The sequence below is a fragment of the Carettochelys insculpta genome, chromosome 6 (genome assembly GCF_033958435.1).
Source record: "Carettochelys insculpta isolate YL-2023 chromosome 6, ASM3395843v1, whole genome shotgun sequence".
Lineage (NCBI taxonomy): Eukaryota > Metazoa > Chordata > Testudines > Carettochelyidae > Carettochelys > Carettochelys insculpta.
The window spans coordinates 66,257,809-66,277,196 of record NC_134142.1 but is presented as its reverse complement, the minus strand read 5'-3'; the positions used below and the strand labels follow the sequence as shown (position 1 = coordinate 66,277,196).

Genomic DNA, 19,388 nt, shown 5'->3' with positions numbered 1-19,388 from the left:
ATCTCTGAGCAAATGTATAAATACACTTCCACATGCTGTTTAGTTTATTGAAAAAATGGAAGCAGCTTAATCTGCAAAAGTCAAATTTGGATTTAATCGTGTATGGATCCAGGTTCTAGGTTTGGGCTCATTGCAAATAAAATCCTGTCTGTTGAGCTCCTTGTCGTTCAGTTATACAAGGTAGAGAGGGAGATTAGATCATCCAGTCCATTCTGTATTTCTCTGGGTTTATCTTCCTGACTGTCTGTATTTTATTGTGTTTGTAAGCCTGCTTCAGCAAAAGTCAAGGCAACAGGGAAGACCTTATTAAACGGGACTAAAAGCTTCTGTTTAATTGTGCCCATTGCCACCTTGCATCAATGTAGTTCAAAACAATACTTATTTTTCTTTGGTGTGAAAAAATGTCTTCTATACATATTCATTTTTCTTTTCCAGGAGTTGTTCAGAAACCTGTCGCATGCCAGTGATGGAATACAAAGTGAATGAAGGAGTTCCTTATGAGTTCAAATTCCCCTTCAGGAACAACAACAAATGGCAACGAAATGCAAACAAGGGGCAGGGGCCCCATATGGCACAGGTACCATCCCAGATACAAAGTCCAGTCACCTCTAGGATTGGTTCAGGGAAAGGAGAAGGGAAAATGCCACCCCAAGAGCGAGCAGCCAACATCCCCCGAAGCATTTCAAGTGACGGACGTCCATTGGAGAGCCGTCGGTACGTATGCTGTTTACAAATCAATTTTCAACACTTCTCAGATTTTTTTCCAAAACAGAACACATTGCATGTGTGTTCAAATATTTTATTCAGGTGTTTCTTGCAAATAACTGAATGTGCGGACCCAAATGAAATCAGTGAATACTGTTCTTTGCAAAATAAAATGGTTTTGTATTGTTGGAATGGCAGATTTTGAAACTGAAGTATTTTTAAATTTGTTGGTACCAGAACTGAAATCCTAGATACAAACACACGTGGACTCAAATTCTAGATCCACATTTTATAGCTTTTGTGCAAGCCAGATACAGCTGTTTAATGCGGAGAAATAGCAGGAGTTAAAATATATAGCCAATGACAATGCTAGCACGATAGAGACATGAAGGAGGCAACGTTCCCTGACATGATTTGACGCTTTAGAGACTGAGTTGGATTTATATTTCCTCCCCTTATTTACAAACGAAACCTCATTTTGAGATGATGGTAGCAATCCCATCATGCCACAATATTTTCATCCCTTTAATAACTGGAAATGTGAATGATAGTACTGAAATGTCATGTCTTTGTCTTGATTGAGTAAATAGAGTAGCATCACTAGGCTTACAAAGAGATGGGCAGGGTGGCATGGGAAGTCTGTTTTGTATATTACCTTTCATGTAGTGTGTGTAAACCATGTCTGAATTGTGCTTTACACACCTGGAAAATACAAAGAAGTGAACAATACATGCTATAAATAACAGAACTCTTTTTAAAGACATGGTATGGTGGATAGATTCATTGAAGTACTTATTCATGTAGGCTGAAGGAGAGAGAAATTAAGAGATGTCATAGCTGCAGGAGAAAAACTGTAGAAATAAGATTGAAAGCTCAGGCATGACTCAGGTGTTGACAAATGTGGATTCCTAATGAGTTTATAGATAATACTTTCATTTCTGTCTGAAGAGTCTCAGTGATTTTATATTGCATTCACTTCCTTAAAAAAGAATTAAAACTGTACATCTCAAATCATTGTTTTGTATTTTGCCTCCCAAGGAAAAGCTGCACTTGATAATTTTAACAAAGAATGTACTTGTATTGACAGTAAAGAGTTCCATGAGAGCACTAGAGTTTTTAGCACTGTCAATTAAATTGGCGTTAACATAAAAAGTCATAAGTTTCTCAAGTCTTGTTTACGCAGTTTCTTATTGATTTACCAATGTTAGCACCAATAGGGATTTATTTTAAAATTCTGCTGTATACAGAAGCCCTAGAAGCCAGTTTGACATGTGACTGAAAGTTAGTGTTCCTCTGACCAATCTATTTGGATCAAAGTAGAGCACTGTGTTTGCAGGTCTGTAGCGTCCACGTGATATTCCTCCATAGTAATGGTGAAGGCAACTAGGACCTATATTTTAAGTGCCCCATGGACTTATGTTCTCCCCCCCCCCCCGGTATTCTTGGATTTCAAAGCATAGTCATAATTGTAGGATAGAATGTTTGGCGGAGACATCGCAAAACAGAATTTACATTTCCGTATTCAGTGCTTGCGTTGTAAACATAAAACCAAGATTTCTTTGGTTTCCAAACTGTTTAAACTTATTGTCCCCCTCTCCTTAAAATGTAATGTTCTTTCTAAAGTATTTTTTTAAAAACAGGTTCATATTGTGTCCAACTTTAAGTTCCTGTTATCTGAAGTTTTCATTTGGGGTTTTTACCTTCTCTGTCTCTCTCCCCTTGCTCAGCCTGCTTAAGAGATTAATCTTGTGGGCTGTATCCAGTTTTATGTAAAACAGCTGTTTAATGTTGACTTGTTTCCAGTTAAGATAAAGAAATAAATACTTATGTGATGTTAATGGAACACTGAAATTTTAATAGAACCATACATTGATTTATCGTTTTTCTTTTTCTTCAGTTGTGTAGTGCTTCGTATGTTTAGAAAACAAAATTCAACTGCTTTCATTTCCCCCATTAATAGTGATGAGATTGGATCTCTTCAAACGTTAATTCTAAAATTGTTACTTAATGAAAAAAAAGTAATATCCCTTAAAAAAAAAACCTGAAAGTTTATATTCTGCACCAGTAATGTGCATTCTTCGAAGGGACCATGAAGAATAATTTCTCTAATTTAAAATGAATTCTAATATTAGGTAGGCAGAGTAATTACAAACTTTGAATATGGCAAAAACACAAGGGTTAATTCTCCTTTTCTTAAGTAAGGACGGCAAATGGTTGCCTAGATGTGGAAGGTTTCCCACATTAAGTGTACTGGCAAAATAGCCAAATATATCGATATAAATGTGCTTATACCATAATAATTTATTCTGGTTTGGTGAAAAAGTAAGCTGTAATGGCACCATTATCTTCTGTACTTCTGCTCATGCTTGGAAAAAGCCCCGTGGAAGTAAACTTGGAATGCCATTTGCAGTTTCTTCAGTTGCTCAGTATCTACTACTGCTTGTCCTGTCAGAAACTTACCTGATTTTGTTATATTTTCATAAGATTCTGCTTTAAATTGATTGCCATCATTTAATTTTTTGTAATTTAAAATTCAGAGATTTTTTTTTCCTTCCATTTTTAATGATGGTATTGGGTGTTGGGAGGAGGAAGTGACTGTCTAAGGTGGAAATCAGGAGTAGAGCTGAACAATTTCGCTGTCTTACCTCCTCAGACATTCAGGGCTGATTTGAAAAAGAAAAAATGTAGTTCCATTCAAGTGGAAGTAAATTTGCTTGGGGTCAAACTTTGATTTGAAATGAATTTTTTTTCGTTTTGTTTCGTTAACATTTTCATTTTGTTAAAAAATAATTTTGAAACAAAAATGCTATTTAGAAATGAAACCTCTGAAAGGCTGAGGGAGAGCCAGAAGGATTGTATTCTGACTTCAGTTCATGGTGTGTGTTTTACGGGATGCTGCAGCTGTGAAACTTGCATATAATAAATTGATCCAGGTGGCCCTTTGAGCTAAGAACTTGAGATGATTAGTGAGACAAGCTTATGCAGCAATATTTACAACCATTTTGCAGAAATAAAGTAATCTAACACTATCATCATATATATTCCAACCATGTAGAGTTTAAGGATGAAACAGAGAAGCACTATAAAATTTTTGGCTTACGTTGCACTTGACACAATATTGAATTTAATCCTATCAGCAATAAAACTGTTACCTGTGTAACATCTGGAAGATACTAAATATTTCAGCAATTTAACTTAAAGAAAAACAGCTTAAAAGAAAATAAGTATTTTTCTTTGAGTGATGAACTAATGGGGCTTAACTACTTGGTACGATTATGCCGTTGAATGTTGTTGCTTCTGCAACTGAAAAACTGTCTGTCACTTGAGTTTCCAGCAGATTTTTACTGTATAAGAGATTGTTCTTTAGTGAATCTAGTTACCGTGAATGGTGCTGGCTTAACAGTCCTGGAAATTGAAGCAATTCATTTTTCCACTGGATAGTACAGTTTCCAGTATTGTCCTCTGAATGTATATCACATGTGACCTGGAAGAGCTGCCATTCGTGCTCGGATGGAAGTTCAGAAACAGTTCTTGGCTTCTGGATACCACAAAGCGTGCCAATGATTGCCAGATGCGTTCATGTTTTTCTAATACAGTAGACCCCTGATTTACCTGTAGGTTGCATTCCTGGGCAAATTTTGTGTAAGTCAGCACCAGATGGGGGAGGGACCCTGCCACCTTCAGGTCCCCTGTCCTGGCTGCACCTGGCTCCCCGCTCCTGTGAGCAGTGGGAAGCCCAGAGCCAGGCACAGAAGTGCTGGTCCGTTTCCTGGCTCCTGCAAGTGTTAAGGAGCCAGGAAACTGACAGCTGCTGCTGAGCCTAGTTCCCAGCTGCCCACCACTCCCAGGAGCCAGGAAACTGACCTGGCTTCTGGGAGTGGTGGGGAGCCTGGGAACCAGGCAGGAGCTTGGCTCCTGGCTCCCCTCTGCCTGCAGGGAGCCTAGAAACTGACCCATGCTGCAGGACAATTCTGCTCCCCCCAGCCTCAGCTCAACCCCCTTGGCCCTGGTTCAGCCTCGCCCCCTGCCCGGCTCAGCACCTGTTAGCCGATGGTCGGGTGAGATACTACCTATGCCCTTATTTTCATCCGAGCCTTTAACTGCTAGGACAGACAGTCCCTTCGCAGCGGGCAGCCTGGGCAGGCTGACGGGTGCCCCGAGGTCCTAAAACCTGAGTCTTTAACTGCTAGGACAGGAAAAGTCCCTTCGCAGCGGGCAGCCAGGATGAGCTGACAGGTGCCCCAGCGGTTGCACTGAGAGCTTCCCACACCTGAGTCTTTAGCTGCTAGGACAAGAAAGTCCCTTCGCAGTGGGCAGCCAGAGTGGCTGATGGGTGTCCCAGAGAGTCTGCTCTGTGGAGGCAGCACAACTCAGTGCTCAGCTCTCAGCACGCTCTCACTAATGACCAGACTAATGCAGCTGAAAAGCAGCTGGGTTCTTTGTTTTGTGTTCGGCTTGCACAGTAACAGGGAAAGTCACGTTAGAACTTAACCAGTTACTTATTTATTGACTAAGGAGACTTAACTCTTATGATTACAAGATATATACTTTGTTGCAAGGTTTACACTTTGTTCTTTAGTCGCCAATGGCTAGCATATGACAATTCATAGATCTATAACTGAATGTGCACAAAGAAAACAAAAGGAAAGCAATACACTTAACAGGTCTTATTCTCACCCCTGCATTACCAATGTGGCGTGGCCAGCTTTTTCACTCAATCCCTAGGGAAGCAGCAATAATAACAAGGAACGGGTGTCCCCTAGGACCTTGGGAGACAAAGACCCTCCTGACAGGCAGGTAGAGGTAATTGGAGTTCAGTTAGAGGGGCTGCTGGACCCTTACTTTATACCCATTGGGTCACGTACACTCTTCCTTATCTCAAAACATGCCAATTGAATTAAATCGTCTTGAGACACTAGTTCTCAGAAGGCTGGTTCACACCTGTGGGGTGAAGATAATTTTAGGGCATTTTTTTCTTTATGGGCCGGAGATTTTTCCTCTGTCTGGGACGTTTGTGTAGGCAAATCAACTGATGGTACTAGCCAAGGGCAGTCTGAGGCCCGGCTGTCTGTTAGCCCATTGTCTCTTGTTGCAGTTTTGCTCCAGAGCATCAAAAAGACTGTGCCTGAGATAAGCACATCTGTGCTCTCGGGCTGAGCTGTTTCTTTAACCCTTTGGTGCTCTAAAGCACCCAGGAGAGACAAGATGGAGTAGAGAAAAAAGGGGAGGGGGTTCTGTCTGGCTGTACCACCCATGCCCGGATGTGGCTCCAGCTCACTCCCACCCCACGTCCAGCTTTGGCTCCGGCTCAAACCTTCCACATGCAGCTCAGGCTCAAATCCCCTACCAGCCCACCACCCGAGCATGGCTCCGGCTTAACCCTCACCCCGCTTGTGGCTCTGGCTCCACCCCTGACCTGCTCCCGGCTCTGCGTCTGGCTCATGCCCCCCTCCACATGCACAGCTCCAGCTTAACACCCTCAGCCCTGGTTAAACCCCCCACCAGCTCACCAGCCCCACTTGCGGCTCCCACTCAACCCCCCCACCCGCCATCCTGGTTCAACCCCCATACGTGTGCTCCAGTTCAAACCCCTCATGACCGGGCTCACCGCCCAAGCATGGCTTTGGTTCACCACCCCTCGTGTGGCTCTAGCTCAGCTCCCCTGCCGTGGTTCAACCACACGCACCACCCCCCCCCCCGTGTGAGGCTGAGGCTCAACTCCACCACCGCCCCCCCGCTCTCCCTGCAGCCCTAACCCACCCCAGGCTTAACCCTCCCCAACTGCACCCCCCCCTCCAACCCCAGGACTTACCTTTCAAAAGGAACTCTAGGTGCTCCTGGTGCTTCCCTTGCTGCAGAACATGCGTTCCTCCAGGGGCAAAAAATGCCTCCCAACTTATGCAAAATTTGAGTTACATGAGTGTGTGGGAACAGGATCCTTGCGTAAATCGAGGGACTACTGTATTTGAAGCTGATTGGTTTTGCTACGCTCCTTAGGGTACCCTGGTTACAACTTTTAGGTCCCACTTGCGTTGCCTTCCAGGTGATCCATCTCAGAATCTTTGCTTCAGTTCTCCATGCCCTCTCAGCGGAGAAAGCAGAATGTTTTTATAGTCCATTTCAGTGAAATATTTGTTCTCAGGGCAGCCCAAAACACTAGCCTGTACTTCTGCTTCTCTCTGCTTCCCAGATAGACTTTGGCTCTGGCTCCCTCTCCTTTCCCCTTACCCCCCACCACTGTTACTCTGTTGAATAGTGCAAGGACTAGGCACTGCAGCCCAGATAAGTGCCCTGTAGTGAGCAAGGGGCACTTCTAGGTAAAGCCCACAAGGGCAAAGGGAAGGAGACAAAATGTTGGAGCACTTTAGTTGTAGGAAAATGGTGACTGCCAGGACAAGGATATTGAATTCCATGGCATCCTGGAAAAACTACATATTCTGTAGCTGCAGACTCATGGATTTTGTGGAACCATGATTGAAGTGAATGAGGCAGTTCATGCTTCTTGAAGTTACCATTTCAGAATCATCTCTTTATTGGTATGCACAGGATTCATTCTTTCAAACTCGTGCAGGTTTTCATACCTGAGCAGTACAACTTTTTGTTAAAGAAATGTGAATTTCTGGAGCAGAATTCTGTGACAAGTGTTGAAGTTTAGAGCCACAGAATAAATGATGCCTAGATGGAAAATCCTGAGCAGTCATCTGGTGGGAACTGCATGCACTAAAACTTGTTAGTTTAGACTATAACCAGATGCCAACCTCCCTCAACCAGAACTGTTCTCATGTAGGAACTTGGGTGGAGAGTAATATTATATACTTAGGCACAGATGAATTCCAGAGTCTGTGTTCTAAATACCTAATTCATTAAAACTTAATGAGTGGGATGCATTCTTTTACAAGCTAAGGATTGATTTACAGTACTTCCAAGTGGTGGTGATGAAAGTAAAATGTACAAAAAAAGCAAACAAATGTCTGAATAAGCTTTCATTTAAGATAGACACAATGAAGTAATTACAGTATTTCCTGAAGATTAAGTGAATTTATTTTGTTGAAAAATTGTGGCTATTGATGAATATAGACATTGTCAATGTGGTCTAAAAAGGAAATGGAATTGAGGCAGTTGTTTTACTAATATATGTTAAGCAGCTCTTGTTTGTTCATTTCAAATTCATTGCCTTGAAAAGGTGGAAATACGTTTTATTTGTGAGACCTCAGGTTTGACTAGGACTGGGAATGGGTTACCCTTGACTAACCAAAATCGTCTTTAAGTAAATTCAGTATGGCCGTGCTAAGCTATTTTTCAGCTGGCAAAAAAATGGGGGCGAAATGTGTGATTTCCATGTGAATAAAACACTTATGCCGGGTCTACGCTTGCCCCCAACTTCAAAGGGGGCATGTTAATCAGGGTGACAGCAGATTGCTAATGAAATGGTGCGGTGAATACACAGCACTTCGTTCGGCTAATTCTCCCCTGCGGCAATTTCGAAGCTTTAAACTGTGGGTGTCCAACCTTTTGGCTTGCCTGGGCCACATTGAGTGAAGAGGAATTGTCTTGGGCCGCATATAAAACATATAATATAGTTAATGTATATAAATCACATAATAATGTTAAAACTTTACACTCTTGTGGGGCCGCATTACTAGCTGTCCAGGGCCGCATGCAGCCCGCGGGCTGCGGGTTGGACACGCCTGCTTTAAATTTTGGAGTGCCGGCAAGCGTGCAGCTGCAGGCACCAAAGAAGTACCCGCGCTACTTCAAAGTCCCTTTACTTCTCAAAATACGTGCATGCCAGCACTTCAAAGTTGCTGTGGGAGAGAATTAGCCTAATGAAGTGCTGCGTATTCACCACAGCACTTCATTAGAAATCGCCTGTTGCCCTAATTACTGTACGTCCTTCGAAGTTGGGGGCAGGCGTGGACAAGCCCTTAATGTCCTAGTTTATCCTTTTTTTATAGAGATATTTTTATGGTTTGAAATTTTCATGGAGACAATATTAAAAATAAAGGTGTGACTGTCCACCCAGGTTCTGAGATGTCTACCTCAGATTGGAGCATCCACCTCTTTTTTTTTTTTTTTTCTGCCTTTCCACAGTGTGCCAGTCGCTGTTCTTTACCCATGCCCATTGCCTGCTCCAGGCATCATGCCGTACATCACGCTGACTCTAGAAAGCATTTCAAAATTAAACTGGCTACTGACTGTCATTCTCAGATTACGGTTTATTCAGCTGCTCAGTGGTACTCAAACCTGTGAGGTGAAACTTACTTCAGGGCTGTTTTTTGAAGCTGGTTGTGCTAGCAGCACAAGGAGCTAGAATGGCATTTGGATTGGAGTGAGTTGCAAGGGGAATAGCCAGAGTAGAAATTGATGAGTTACAGATGCATGTGTCTGTGTAGGTAAAGTAATCATACAGTGTTATGATTGCTTGGGAGAGAGGCAAAATCATGGAAAAGAACCAAGGAGACAACCAGAAGTGGGCTTACTCTGGCTTTTTAAAAAGAAAACATAAGTAATAAATTTTACAAAAACCAGACCAGACACAAAACTAATATTAAAAGTAGCCTCTGAGTAGGACTTGGCTGCATGCTCTGGCCATGTGTTTCAGGCTGAGTAGGAGGGGTGCTACTAAGGGAAGGGCTGAAAGAAAAGCTGAAAGTGTGCAGCCTTCCCACACTGCTGATAGTTGTGTGTGGAGGTGGAGGAAAGGAGCAGATGGGCAGGGGAAAGAAACTATGTGGGGGTGGGAGAAGCAAAGGAGACAAACTCCAAATCTCTGTGTAGCCTCTCACTGAAACATGGCAGATCTGCATTGAAAATATATGGCAGCTAACACGGGAAAAGTGATCCACAATTCTTTGGCAAGCTCCTAGAAAAGAATTCCATTCACATGAAGGCAGACACAAAACAGTAGCTAAAATCCAGACCTAAGGGGACACCGGCAGCGCTGTAAAATATCTGTAAGCTGGAAAAGGATGGAAGTAGGCATCCTGCGTCCAGTAGTTCTACAGGAAGTTCTGTTTTAAACTAAGTAGACTGTATCTACTCTAGGCACAAAGTGTCTGAAAGGGTGCTTCAGCAGAGTTCTTTATACCTACTGGTTTCTGGCTTTGTGTTTGCGGGTATGCATGCAGATAGACACAGATCACGTTTGCAGCTGTGGATATCAATTTTCTATCTGCGCAGAGCTCTGCATCCACATCTACAAACACAGGATGGGATTTTCCAAAGAGCATAACAGAATGAGGTGCCAAACTCCCACAGAAATTCAGTGGTGTTGGGTACCTCGTTTCCTTAGGGTCTTCTGGAAAATTACAGACTTCTTGGATGTGTGGATAGGTGAGAAGCTGAGTACACAGTCAGGGGTCAATTGGCAGACGACAAATGAGTTTTTTGCCTTACTCTCAACACCTACAAGTCATAGTGGGTTGAGTTAGGAATGCCCTTAGTACCTGCCTGAAGTACAGTTATGGAGTTGTTTGTCGCAACTAGCAGCCCAGTTTCCAGTGTGGCTAAGCGAATAACATGAACAGTTCTCAGAGGGAAAATACATGACATTTCAGTGATGAGCCTGGAATTCATGTGATAGGGTGGGACCTTGGCTTCCTTGTGGGCTGAGGTGCCCATCCTGCTGCTCACTGCACAGCAGGGAGCATACTAGGACTCAGAGACAGCTGAGTCCTGGGACTAGGCAGAGGAGAAGCCACTCTGCATTATGGGTTATACGATAAGGAGTCCTCTAATCCTGCTGCTAGTTACAGGCTGTATGGAGGGTCCTACCAAATTAATAGTGCAGTCTGGTCAATGTCACTATCAGAAGGCTTTCATATGGGTCGATTTCATGTTTACTCCTGAAATGTCATGGTTATTCTGACCCACAATGGGATCAAAGGGAAGGGCAGTTTGCAAAGTTGTTGTGGGGAGAAGGTCATAAGAATTCAATCTTTACTTCTTTGTTGGTTTAAGAGCTGGTCTGGAGAAGGTTCATGGAGGTGACCAATGTGTTGACCCTTGAGAAAAATGGGTGGTCTAGCCCCTTAAGAAGCCTTAGAGCCTTTAACATCTACTCAGTCACTCTGAGTCCTGGCAGGCGCTATGGGGGAAGAAGCCTCAAACCCCAGCTGGAGTCATGCAGGGGCAGAAACCTGGAGCCCAGGCTTCCCTAAGCCCCAACCAAAGTGGACGTGGGTGAGGGCGAGGGAGAACGGAGCGATAAAAGCCCTGAGCCTAGCAGGAGCTGCTGGGTAAGAAAGCTCTGGAAGCCAAACAAGAGCTATGGCATAGACCAGAGTCTAGGTTGCCCTGGCTGCAGCTGCTGGGAAAAGAGCTACTGAGTGGGAGAAACCTCAAGCTACAGCAGGAGTCCTGAAGAATAACTGTTATTTAGATGGGTTTTAAGTTCTAGTCAATGTGTATGGTGAAGAGGCTCTATGCTGATAGAGGAGCATAAGCTCTATTGGAAGGAGAAATTTCCTGCTAACGTAGCTCTGGGCAGATGAACACTTACATCGGTGTGTGTAATTTACATCCCTCAGGGAGCTGGACTATTCACATAGGAATGATCCAAGTTTTGCCAATGTAGTCTACACTATACGCATAGTCTTATATTTTGAAATCTATGGTTTCTCAATCTTGATTTCTCACTCTTAATGTTGTGTTAATGCTGGATTTTTGCATTTAATTTCCTGTTTGCTTTAAAGGGCAGGGGAAGTAAGCTTGTGTGCATGTGTGTCAGATTTTGAAGGTAGGAGGGAGTGCTGTTGTATTACAATCTGCTCTTAAGTGAGTCATCCAAAAGTGAATCAGCCTTAACTGAAGTCTGGTTCAGCAGAGCAATTAAGCAAGTATCTGAAAACATGTGAGCTGAAGTCTGTGTGGCTATTCACATGATTAGTTTTGTATTTTCTTAAATATTTTGCTGGATCTAAGCCTAAGTCTTAAACTATGCAGACACTCCTAAGATAAAATGTTTTTGAGCCCAGTCAACATTCTAAGCCAAATGGAAACTGTTCTGATGTGGTTACATTCAAACACAGACTTTAAATCTCTTATAAATTAAAAAAATACTGGAATAATTTTCTTTGGGGCTGGCTTTAAATTTTATCAAGAATCACAATGTAGGTCCTGAAAACTCTTGCACTTAAGAGTAAACCCTTTATAAGCAATGGCATTAGTTGCATGGAACATTATTTTGTAAATTCATGCCCAAAGTTTGATTATTTTACATACGTTATGCAGAAACTCAGAATATGCACATATATAATGGAGTTGAAGGAATCAACTGAAAAATGAATTTTTAAAAGAGAGAACTTTTTTTTTCCATTTTCATCAAAAACACATTTTTTTTCCTCAGGATTTTTCACAAAACCCATCTTGTGTTGATGGAAACAGAAATGTCCTCACAAAAATTCCCATCCAACCAAAAAGGCATTTTTCACTTAAACAAAAAAATCAAAAAACTTTTGCCCTCTCTATCATACAGGTGGGTTTTGCTCATACTTTCCAAAAATACTCTTTATTTGGCTGAGGCAAAATGTGGAAAATTTCAGCTTAAATAACATTTATAAAAAGTGTAGCCAAGCCTGTTAAGCAATGTTCATGGTGGTGTACTGAGTATCATACAGAAGCCATAGTTAAAACCTTTTCTAAACAACGGCGTTTTAATACAGTTTGACCTTGGCTATGCTTGCTGTTGAATAGTGGTCAGCTCAAGTCAAGAGCATCTGTTGGTGATACCTTGTGTCAAAACTCTTATTTTTCGTAGTGTAGATAAGAATAGGCCTATCTATGATTTGACTATCTGCAGTACAACTGTTACTTTTCCTACTTCAGGAATTTTGGATTAGAAAATATAAAGCCTTGTATCAGTACCCAGATAGCGTGGTCCACTGTGTACTAGCTCTAGACCCGGCACCTTCACTCAGCCTGGAGGACTGGAGGTCAGACACTGCACTGAAATATAATGGAAGATCTACATGTCTTCAGATGGTCAGTTATGGTTGTTCATTGTTATATTGTTTTACATAATGTATATATTGCACACACAGGCTATGTTTATGCTACAGTGATCTGTCAACAGAAGTTGCTGTTAGACGAGATCTTCCAACAAAACCTCTGTTGACTGATCACATCCACACACAAAAGCAGATGGAAAAAGCAATCTGCTTTGTTGACAATGTGGTCAAACTGCCCAGCCCTGTCTCGACCGAACAGCTGACAGAAGCACAGCAGACAGGGCTGTCACGTGACCCGGAAGCCCTGTCTGTTGACAGAGGGCCCCCCTGGAATGTCCATACAGCTTTTTGGTCAAGTTTGTTGAGAAAGGTGTTCTGCTTCGTGGGGGAGCAGCAGAAGGCTGTCAACAAAAGTGCCGAGTTCTGATGACAGAATGCATTTTTATGTGGACACTCCGTGGGTTTTGTCAACACAAACACGAGTTTTGTCCAAAAAAAAAAAAAAAAACGCACCCTCTAGTGTAAACAAAGCCATGGAGACTAAACAGAACATTACTAAAGTTACAAAAACAAAGCACTCAGAAGTCAGGAGATGCCAGAATTAAGTTTGTCTGTCTAACCTTCATTGAGCCCTGTGTGCCTATGTATTATAGTAGTTTTCAATTATTATTCACAGTTCCCCCACAGGACACCTACCTTATTCAGTTCACAGAGTAGGCTGCATTCATGTATTGAGCAATTAATCAGTATTTGGTGTTTTCTTTTTTTCCCCCCAGTGTGTACTCGCAGACCTTATTTACTGCACACTGTTCACATCCTGCTCTGAAAATGGAACTAATTTCCTTATGGCTTTTCTGTAGCACTAATCTCTGTAGTAATTGAGCGCTTCACAGACATCAATGAATTTATTTTCACTGTAACCCTGAGTTGAGGGAATATTTTTATCTGTTTTACAGATTAGAAGCTGAAGCAGGGAGAGATTAGAGTCAAACGTATTCTTTAATTCTGAGTGCTCAATCTGAGAAATGTAAGGCCAGATTTTTCAGAGTCGTTCTTATATGTTCAATTGGGTGGGGAGTGAGAAGTTCCACATGATAGGGATATGGGGGAGAGAAGGGTGCCAGCTCCAGATTGCGTGGGGTGCCTCTGTAGTTCCCATTGCCACACCTACAGGAGTTCCTTAAGGGTTGGTGCCCAGTGCCCTGTGCTTCTCCCCCTTACTCCCTTGTAATATTTCACCTTGTGAACCAGTGCCTCCCTGCTGCCTTTCCTGGATGTTGGTACCATGACTCATTCTTTTTTTCCCTACTCCCACCCTGGGGACACTGGCACACTTTCTCCTATTCAGATGTCTCTGATGGAAGGGAGCACCTTGCTGGACTAGAGTCCAATTTGCTCCTTGGCAGCCAGTCCAATGTTACGTGCCAATGGGCTGCTCTAGTCCCTCCTCTGAATATTTGTCTGATCCCCACCCCTCAATATTTGCATTGCAGGAACACTAGCCCTCCCTTACTTTCTCTGATTCTGTTGCCCTTTCGTGGAACAGACTTCCCGTTGATTTCATCTACAGTTGTGTATTCTCAATGCTTCTGTAAATCAGACCCTGGGAGTCTGTCACTGAACACCCTGAAAAATGAGAGGGAGACAGTGAACACTTGTGAAAATTCTGCATTAGTATTACATAGGAACTTCGTGGCAGAGGCAGAGACTCAGTTCAATGGAGCCCCAAAGAGCTGGCCTGAAGTGTAAGACTGCCCTTTCGCTGCCTCCTGTCCCCTGCTTCATTCGTAGCAGACCTCCCAACTTCTGTAAGTTTCTACATGGTTTCTACAGACAACTCTCCTTCCCTGTATAACCTTGATTCTTCCTCAGAACAAGTCCCTCCAGTGCACTGGGAGGGAGACCAAGGTCCTGTGGAAAAATACATATAATCATGTAATTAATATTTAGTGTAGGGAGTTCAATTAAGGTTACACAGGCAGTCTTAGTTCTGGCCAATACTCACTCTTAAGTGCTTGACTTCACAATCTAAAGAATGTTTTTAAATATTGTGTGTGTAATATATACAAATATACAGTGCTTTTATACATATATATTTAAAAAAGAGGAGCCGATGTCCACCTCCCCACAAGGCAATTCTGTGGCTGGCGCTGCCAAGGTGCCGGCAAGTACTGGCACAAAAAAAGCACTGCGAATGTATAATATAAATGTTATAACGAGATCACATATTGCTATATTTCATACATAAGAACATAAGAACGGCCATACTGGGTCAGACCAAAGGTCCATCGAGCCCAGCATCCCATCTGCCGACGGTGGCCAATGCCAGGTGCCCCAGAGAAGGAGAACAGAAGACAATGATCAAGTGATTTATCTCCTGCCATCCATCTCCTGCCCTTGTTATGAAGGCTAGGGCACCATACTTTATCCCTGGCTAATAGCCATTTATGGACCTAACCTGCAAAAATTTATCAAGCTCTTTTTTAAACCCTAATAGAGTCCTGGCCTTCACAGCCTCCTCGGGCAAGGAGTTCCACAGGTTGACTGTGCGCTGTGTGAAGAAAAATTTCCTTTTATTAGTTTTGAACCTACTACCCATCAATTTCATTTGGTGTCCCCTAGTTCTTGTATTATGGGAAAAGGTAAATAATTTTTCTATATTCACTTTCTCCACACCATTCATGATTTTATATACCTCTATCATATCGCCTCTTTTCCAAACTGAAAAGTCCCAGTCTCTCTAGCCTCTCCCCATATGGGACCCTTTCCAAGCCCCTAATCATCTTAGTCGCCCTTTTCTGAACCTTTTCTAATGCCAATATATCTTTTTGGAGGTGAGGAGACCACATCTGCACGCAGTACTCAAGATGTGGGCGTACCATAGTTTATTAGTATAAATAGCATGAATAGGGGAAGAAAGAAAAATAATCTATAAACTATCTGACATAAATCTCAACTGGAATTTTCTACAATGTCAAATTAAAGCTCATAAGAATATATGATGACATTCAGTGATCTAAGTGCAAAGAACTGCATTTAGTGAGTAAAAATAAATGTGGTATACAAAAAGTGAAGTAAGTGGCTATATGGCAATCCCAGTATAATAGGAGCATACTATCTCACCTGTATATCTCATCTCTGGGAAGATTTTTCCTTGATAGACTGTGAATTTTTGGCCATCGCCTCTTTCTACAGAGGCCTTGTTGAGCCTGTAGGAGAAAAAAAGTTTAAATGTGGCTTTGAACTCTTGGCCAAGGTGTAAAGCATGGCGGTCCAACACATGGCCCGTGGGCTAGAATCCGGCCCATGGAGTTGGTAGCAGTACCATTTTTAAAAGATGGCTGAGCGGATCTGAGCCTCATGTGACTCTTTAAGGAGCCATTTGTGACTTTCACTGCTGCAGCCTGACGCCTGCCTGCCTGCCTGCTGTGCTGAAAGCATACTACTCAATTTAATTGGTTTAATGGGCATTAAACCAATTAAATTAAGTCCTATTGTTTCAGTGCGGCAGGGCGCTGAGAGCTATCCCTGCCGTGCTGTACATGTGGGGAGCCAGAAGGCTAGGGGGGCTGCACAGTCATGGTGAAGAGGAGAAGGTGAAGGAGCAGCAGAGGTCAGCAGCTCGTGGAGTTCCTTTTCAAGGTGAGTTATCCTGGATTTGGGGTGGGGTGCTTTGGAGCTGCAGTGGGTTGAGTCTGGTGGCGGCTTGGGGCTGTCGGGGGCTTTAAGTCTGGGGGAGGCTCAGGGCTGTGGGGGATTAAGCCTGGGGGCTTATGTACATTTTTACAGTATGAAATAGTAATTAAAAAATAATGCTTGAAAAATGTGCATGTGGAGAAAATTAGACCCACCCATGTTATTGCAAAGTGACTTGTTTAACGTTTTATGTTGCAGTTAAACCAAGGGAAGGGGGGCAGTTTGGGGCTGAGGGGGGTTGAGCCTGGAGGCATTTTGGGGCTGCATGGGGTTAAGTCTGGGGATGGGGAGGCAGGTTTGGGGCTGCAAGTGGTTTAACCCTGGGGGGCAGTTTGGGGCTGTGAGGGTTAAGCCTGGGGATGGAAGGGCAGTTTGGGGCTGAAAGAGGTTAAGCCTGGGGGCAGGGAGAGGCTTGTGGTTATTTCATGTTCACCCATCAGAAGATGTAAAAAATTGCCATGTAGCCCTTTATGAAAAAATGTTGGATACCCCTGGTGGTAAGGCATTAACAAAAGCCAAGATATATCTTTTTATATTAAAAAAAAAAAAAAAAGGACAAGAATAAGAGTACATCTTTTTACAAAAGACTGTCATCACAGACGTGCAGAGCCGTAGAAATGTAGTGCTGGAGCGGAGCTTAGAGGTCAAGTCCAACTCCATGTGTTTTTGCACGATCGTGGAAGCCTACACCATCTCCCAACATGTTCTTAAAAACCTACAAATGTGGGGATTCCACAGCTGCCCTACACCTGTCCTTTGCCACCCTTTCGTACAGAAAGTTTTTTCCCCTAACTCTCCTTCTTTTTTGCACTTTAAATCATTACTTCTTGTCACACTTCCAGTGGACGTGAAGAACTGATCCACATCTTCTTTCATATATCTTTTTAATTTTCAGAACTTTCCAGATCTGAAGAAGTGGGTCTGCCCCACAAAAGTTCATCACCTAATAAATTATTTTGTTAGTGTTTCAAGTGCTACAGGACTGCTTTTTTGTTTTGTGCAGATCCCCTCGGTCTTCTTTCCTGCAGACTAAGTATTCCCAGTTCTTTAATCTTAGCTCATATGTCAAGTTTTCTAGACATTTTATTATTTTGACTGTTTTCCTGTGGACTCTCTCTTGTTTACCATACCTACCAGAATTGGGCACATTCCTCACCATTGCTGCGTAGAGTGGGACAGTTACTATCTACGTCTTTATGCTCTTTTTATGTGCATATATTCTTATTTAAGTATTCTACAATGAATTTTGTTAGACCCTCTTGATGTAAATGCGTTTAACTGATCTAAATATTTTACCTATTCCCTAGTATAGGTTGGTGGTGTTCCCCATCGTTTAATATTGAGTTAAATATCTGATTACTATTCTTAACCATTTTAGCATATAGAAAACACTGTGGAGTATTATAGTAACTACTGTAACATGATGGGACATTTCCAATATCTGAAAAATGATAAAAGCAGATATTGAGAGAAAATAAATACCTTATTTATCTTTGTCAGGCTGTCTGGTTGCTTTTATAGAGCACTTTTTGTTCAAGAAAGGGAATCATTACTTTTCTCAGATATCTTTATATTGCTCAGTATTTCTATGACCCTCATGTGCCCAAGAGCATCTTGCTGAATCTTATTAAGGAAAAATAACTGCATATTTCTAACAAGCCTAAGCATACAACACAAATTTGTGGTAAATACGTAACTGTGACCTTTATGGATGAGTTCTAAAATCGAAGTTCAAATTCTGTGCATATATCTCTTTCTCTTTCATGTATGTAAATATTGATATCAACTCTCTCTCACTCCCTATTTTTCCCTGCCACGTGTGAATGAAGACCTCTTCCCTCCTTGTCCAACCTCAGCTAGTTCTTTCAGCATGGACTAGAGCTGTTTGGTCTGAATTCACTAAGTAGCATGATTCAGCACAATTCCATTGACCTGAATGGAGTTGCATCTGTTTCAGTGGTAAATTTGACTTATTCATAGGCTTCACTGTGGAACCCTTTCTTAAAAGTAGTTCCACTGATTTAAAGGGAACAACTTGCATGAATAATAGCCAGTTAGTGAATCCAGTGATCCTGGCACTATGCATATTTTCTTGCAATGTGTTGCACCATTGAAATAGCACTTTGGTGATTCTTTTGATGGCTGGGCTTATTGGTGAACGTGCTGCCCTTTTTCAGATGATGAGCCATTGGTTGAAAGGGGTCATTCTAATTTTTAAAGAAATCAAATACACGCTGGGTGGTATCCACTTTTACGTTACTTCTCTAATGATGACAACTCTTTGGAAAAATCAAAAGTGAGTAATGATGTCACTGTTTAGCCTATAATTACACCGTGTTGAGTCAGTTCATATCTGAACATACCACCTTTATTTTATTGTGGCTCTTGAGTCACCTTAAAATCTCCCCTCAAAACAATCTTTGGAAATTATTTTTTTAAAATTCCAAATAGAAGGAAATTAGAGATTGAGTTAGCAGATGTCATGCTGCTAGAAGATACTGATTATCTTGTCCAAACTAATTTACCGTACAAATTACTTTTATTGTGGTTTGTGTGTGGTGTTTACTGTAAAATAAAACTTTCCCTATTCAAAATTTTCTTCTGTTAGCTGTTAGATGGTAGCTAGTGCTAATTGAAATTCAGTGCTGCTGTAAATAAGGCTGCCTTCCCTATGGGGCTGTTTGTTGCTGCTGTTCAGAAGAAGTTTATAATAATTTGTTTTGGTCATGTTAGAAATCTTTTAGGTTTGTTAAGGAATTATAGCTCAGTCTTCTGGTTGTGCAAGTCTTTGTATCACCTCAAAATAATGGTGTCATTTTTGGTAAGGCATGGGAAATGAGGAAAGCTGTACCTAAAAACTGAAATTGAAAATTTAAAGTATTCTACTGGGGGGACATTTTATACAAAACCATAAAGCTGTTATTGTTCCACTACCATAAATTCTAATCAGCAATCATGTGAGAAGGTCATAGTTTAAAAAAAATGTGATTTATGTATTGCTAAGAAGTCTACATGTGTGTATGTATATGAGAATGTGTG

General features: G+C 42.0%; 1 protein-coding gene across 9 annotated transcripts in view; it reads left to right on the top strand.

Annotated features, from left to right (window-relative positions):
* The window catches only part of SIPA1L1 (signal induced proliferation associated 1 like 1), a 321,214-nt gene that overhangs the window by 258,435 nt on the left and 43,391 nt on the right, over window positions 1-19,388 (top strand). For all 9 annotated transcript variants that reach the window (XM_074997151.1, XM_074997143.1, XM_074997149.1 and 6 more), the window contains one exon: window positions 436-714. In XM_074997151.1, coding sequence (XP_074853252.1) covers window positions 436-714 — 279 coding nt within the window. The remainder of the gene's footprint in view (window positions 1-435; window positions 715-19,388) is intronic.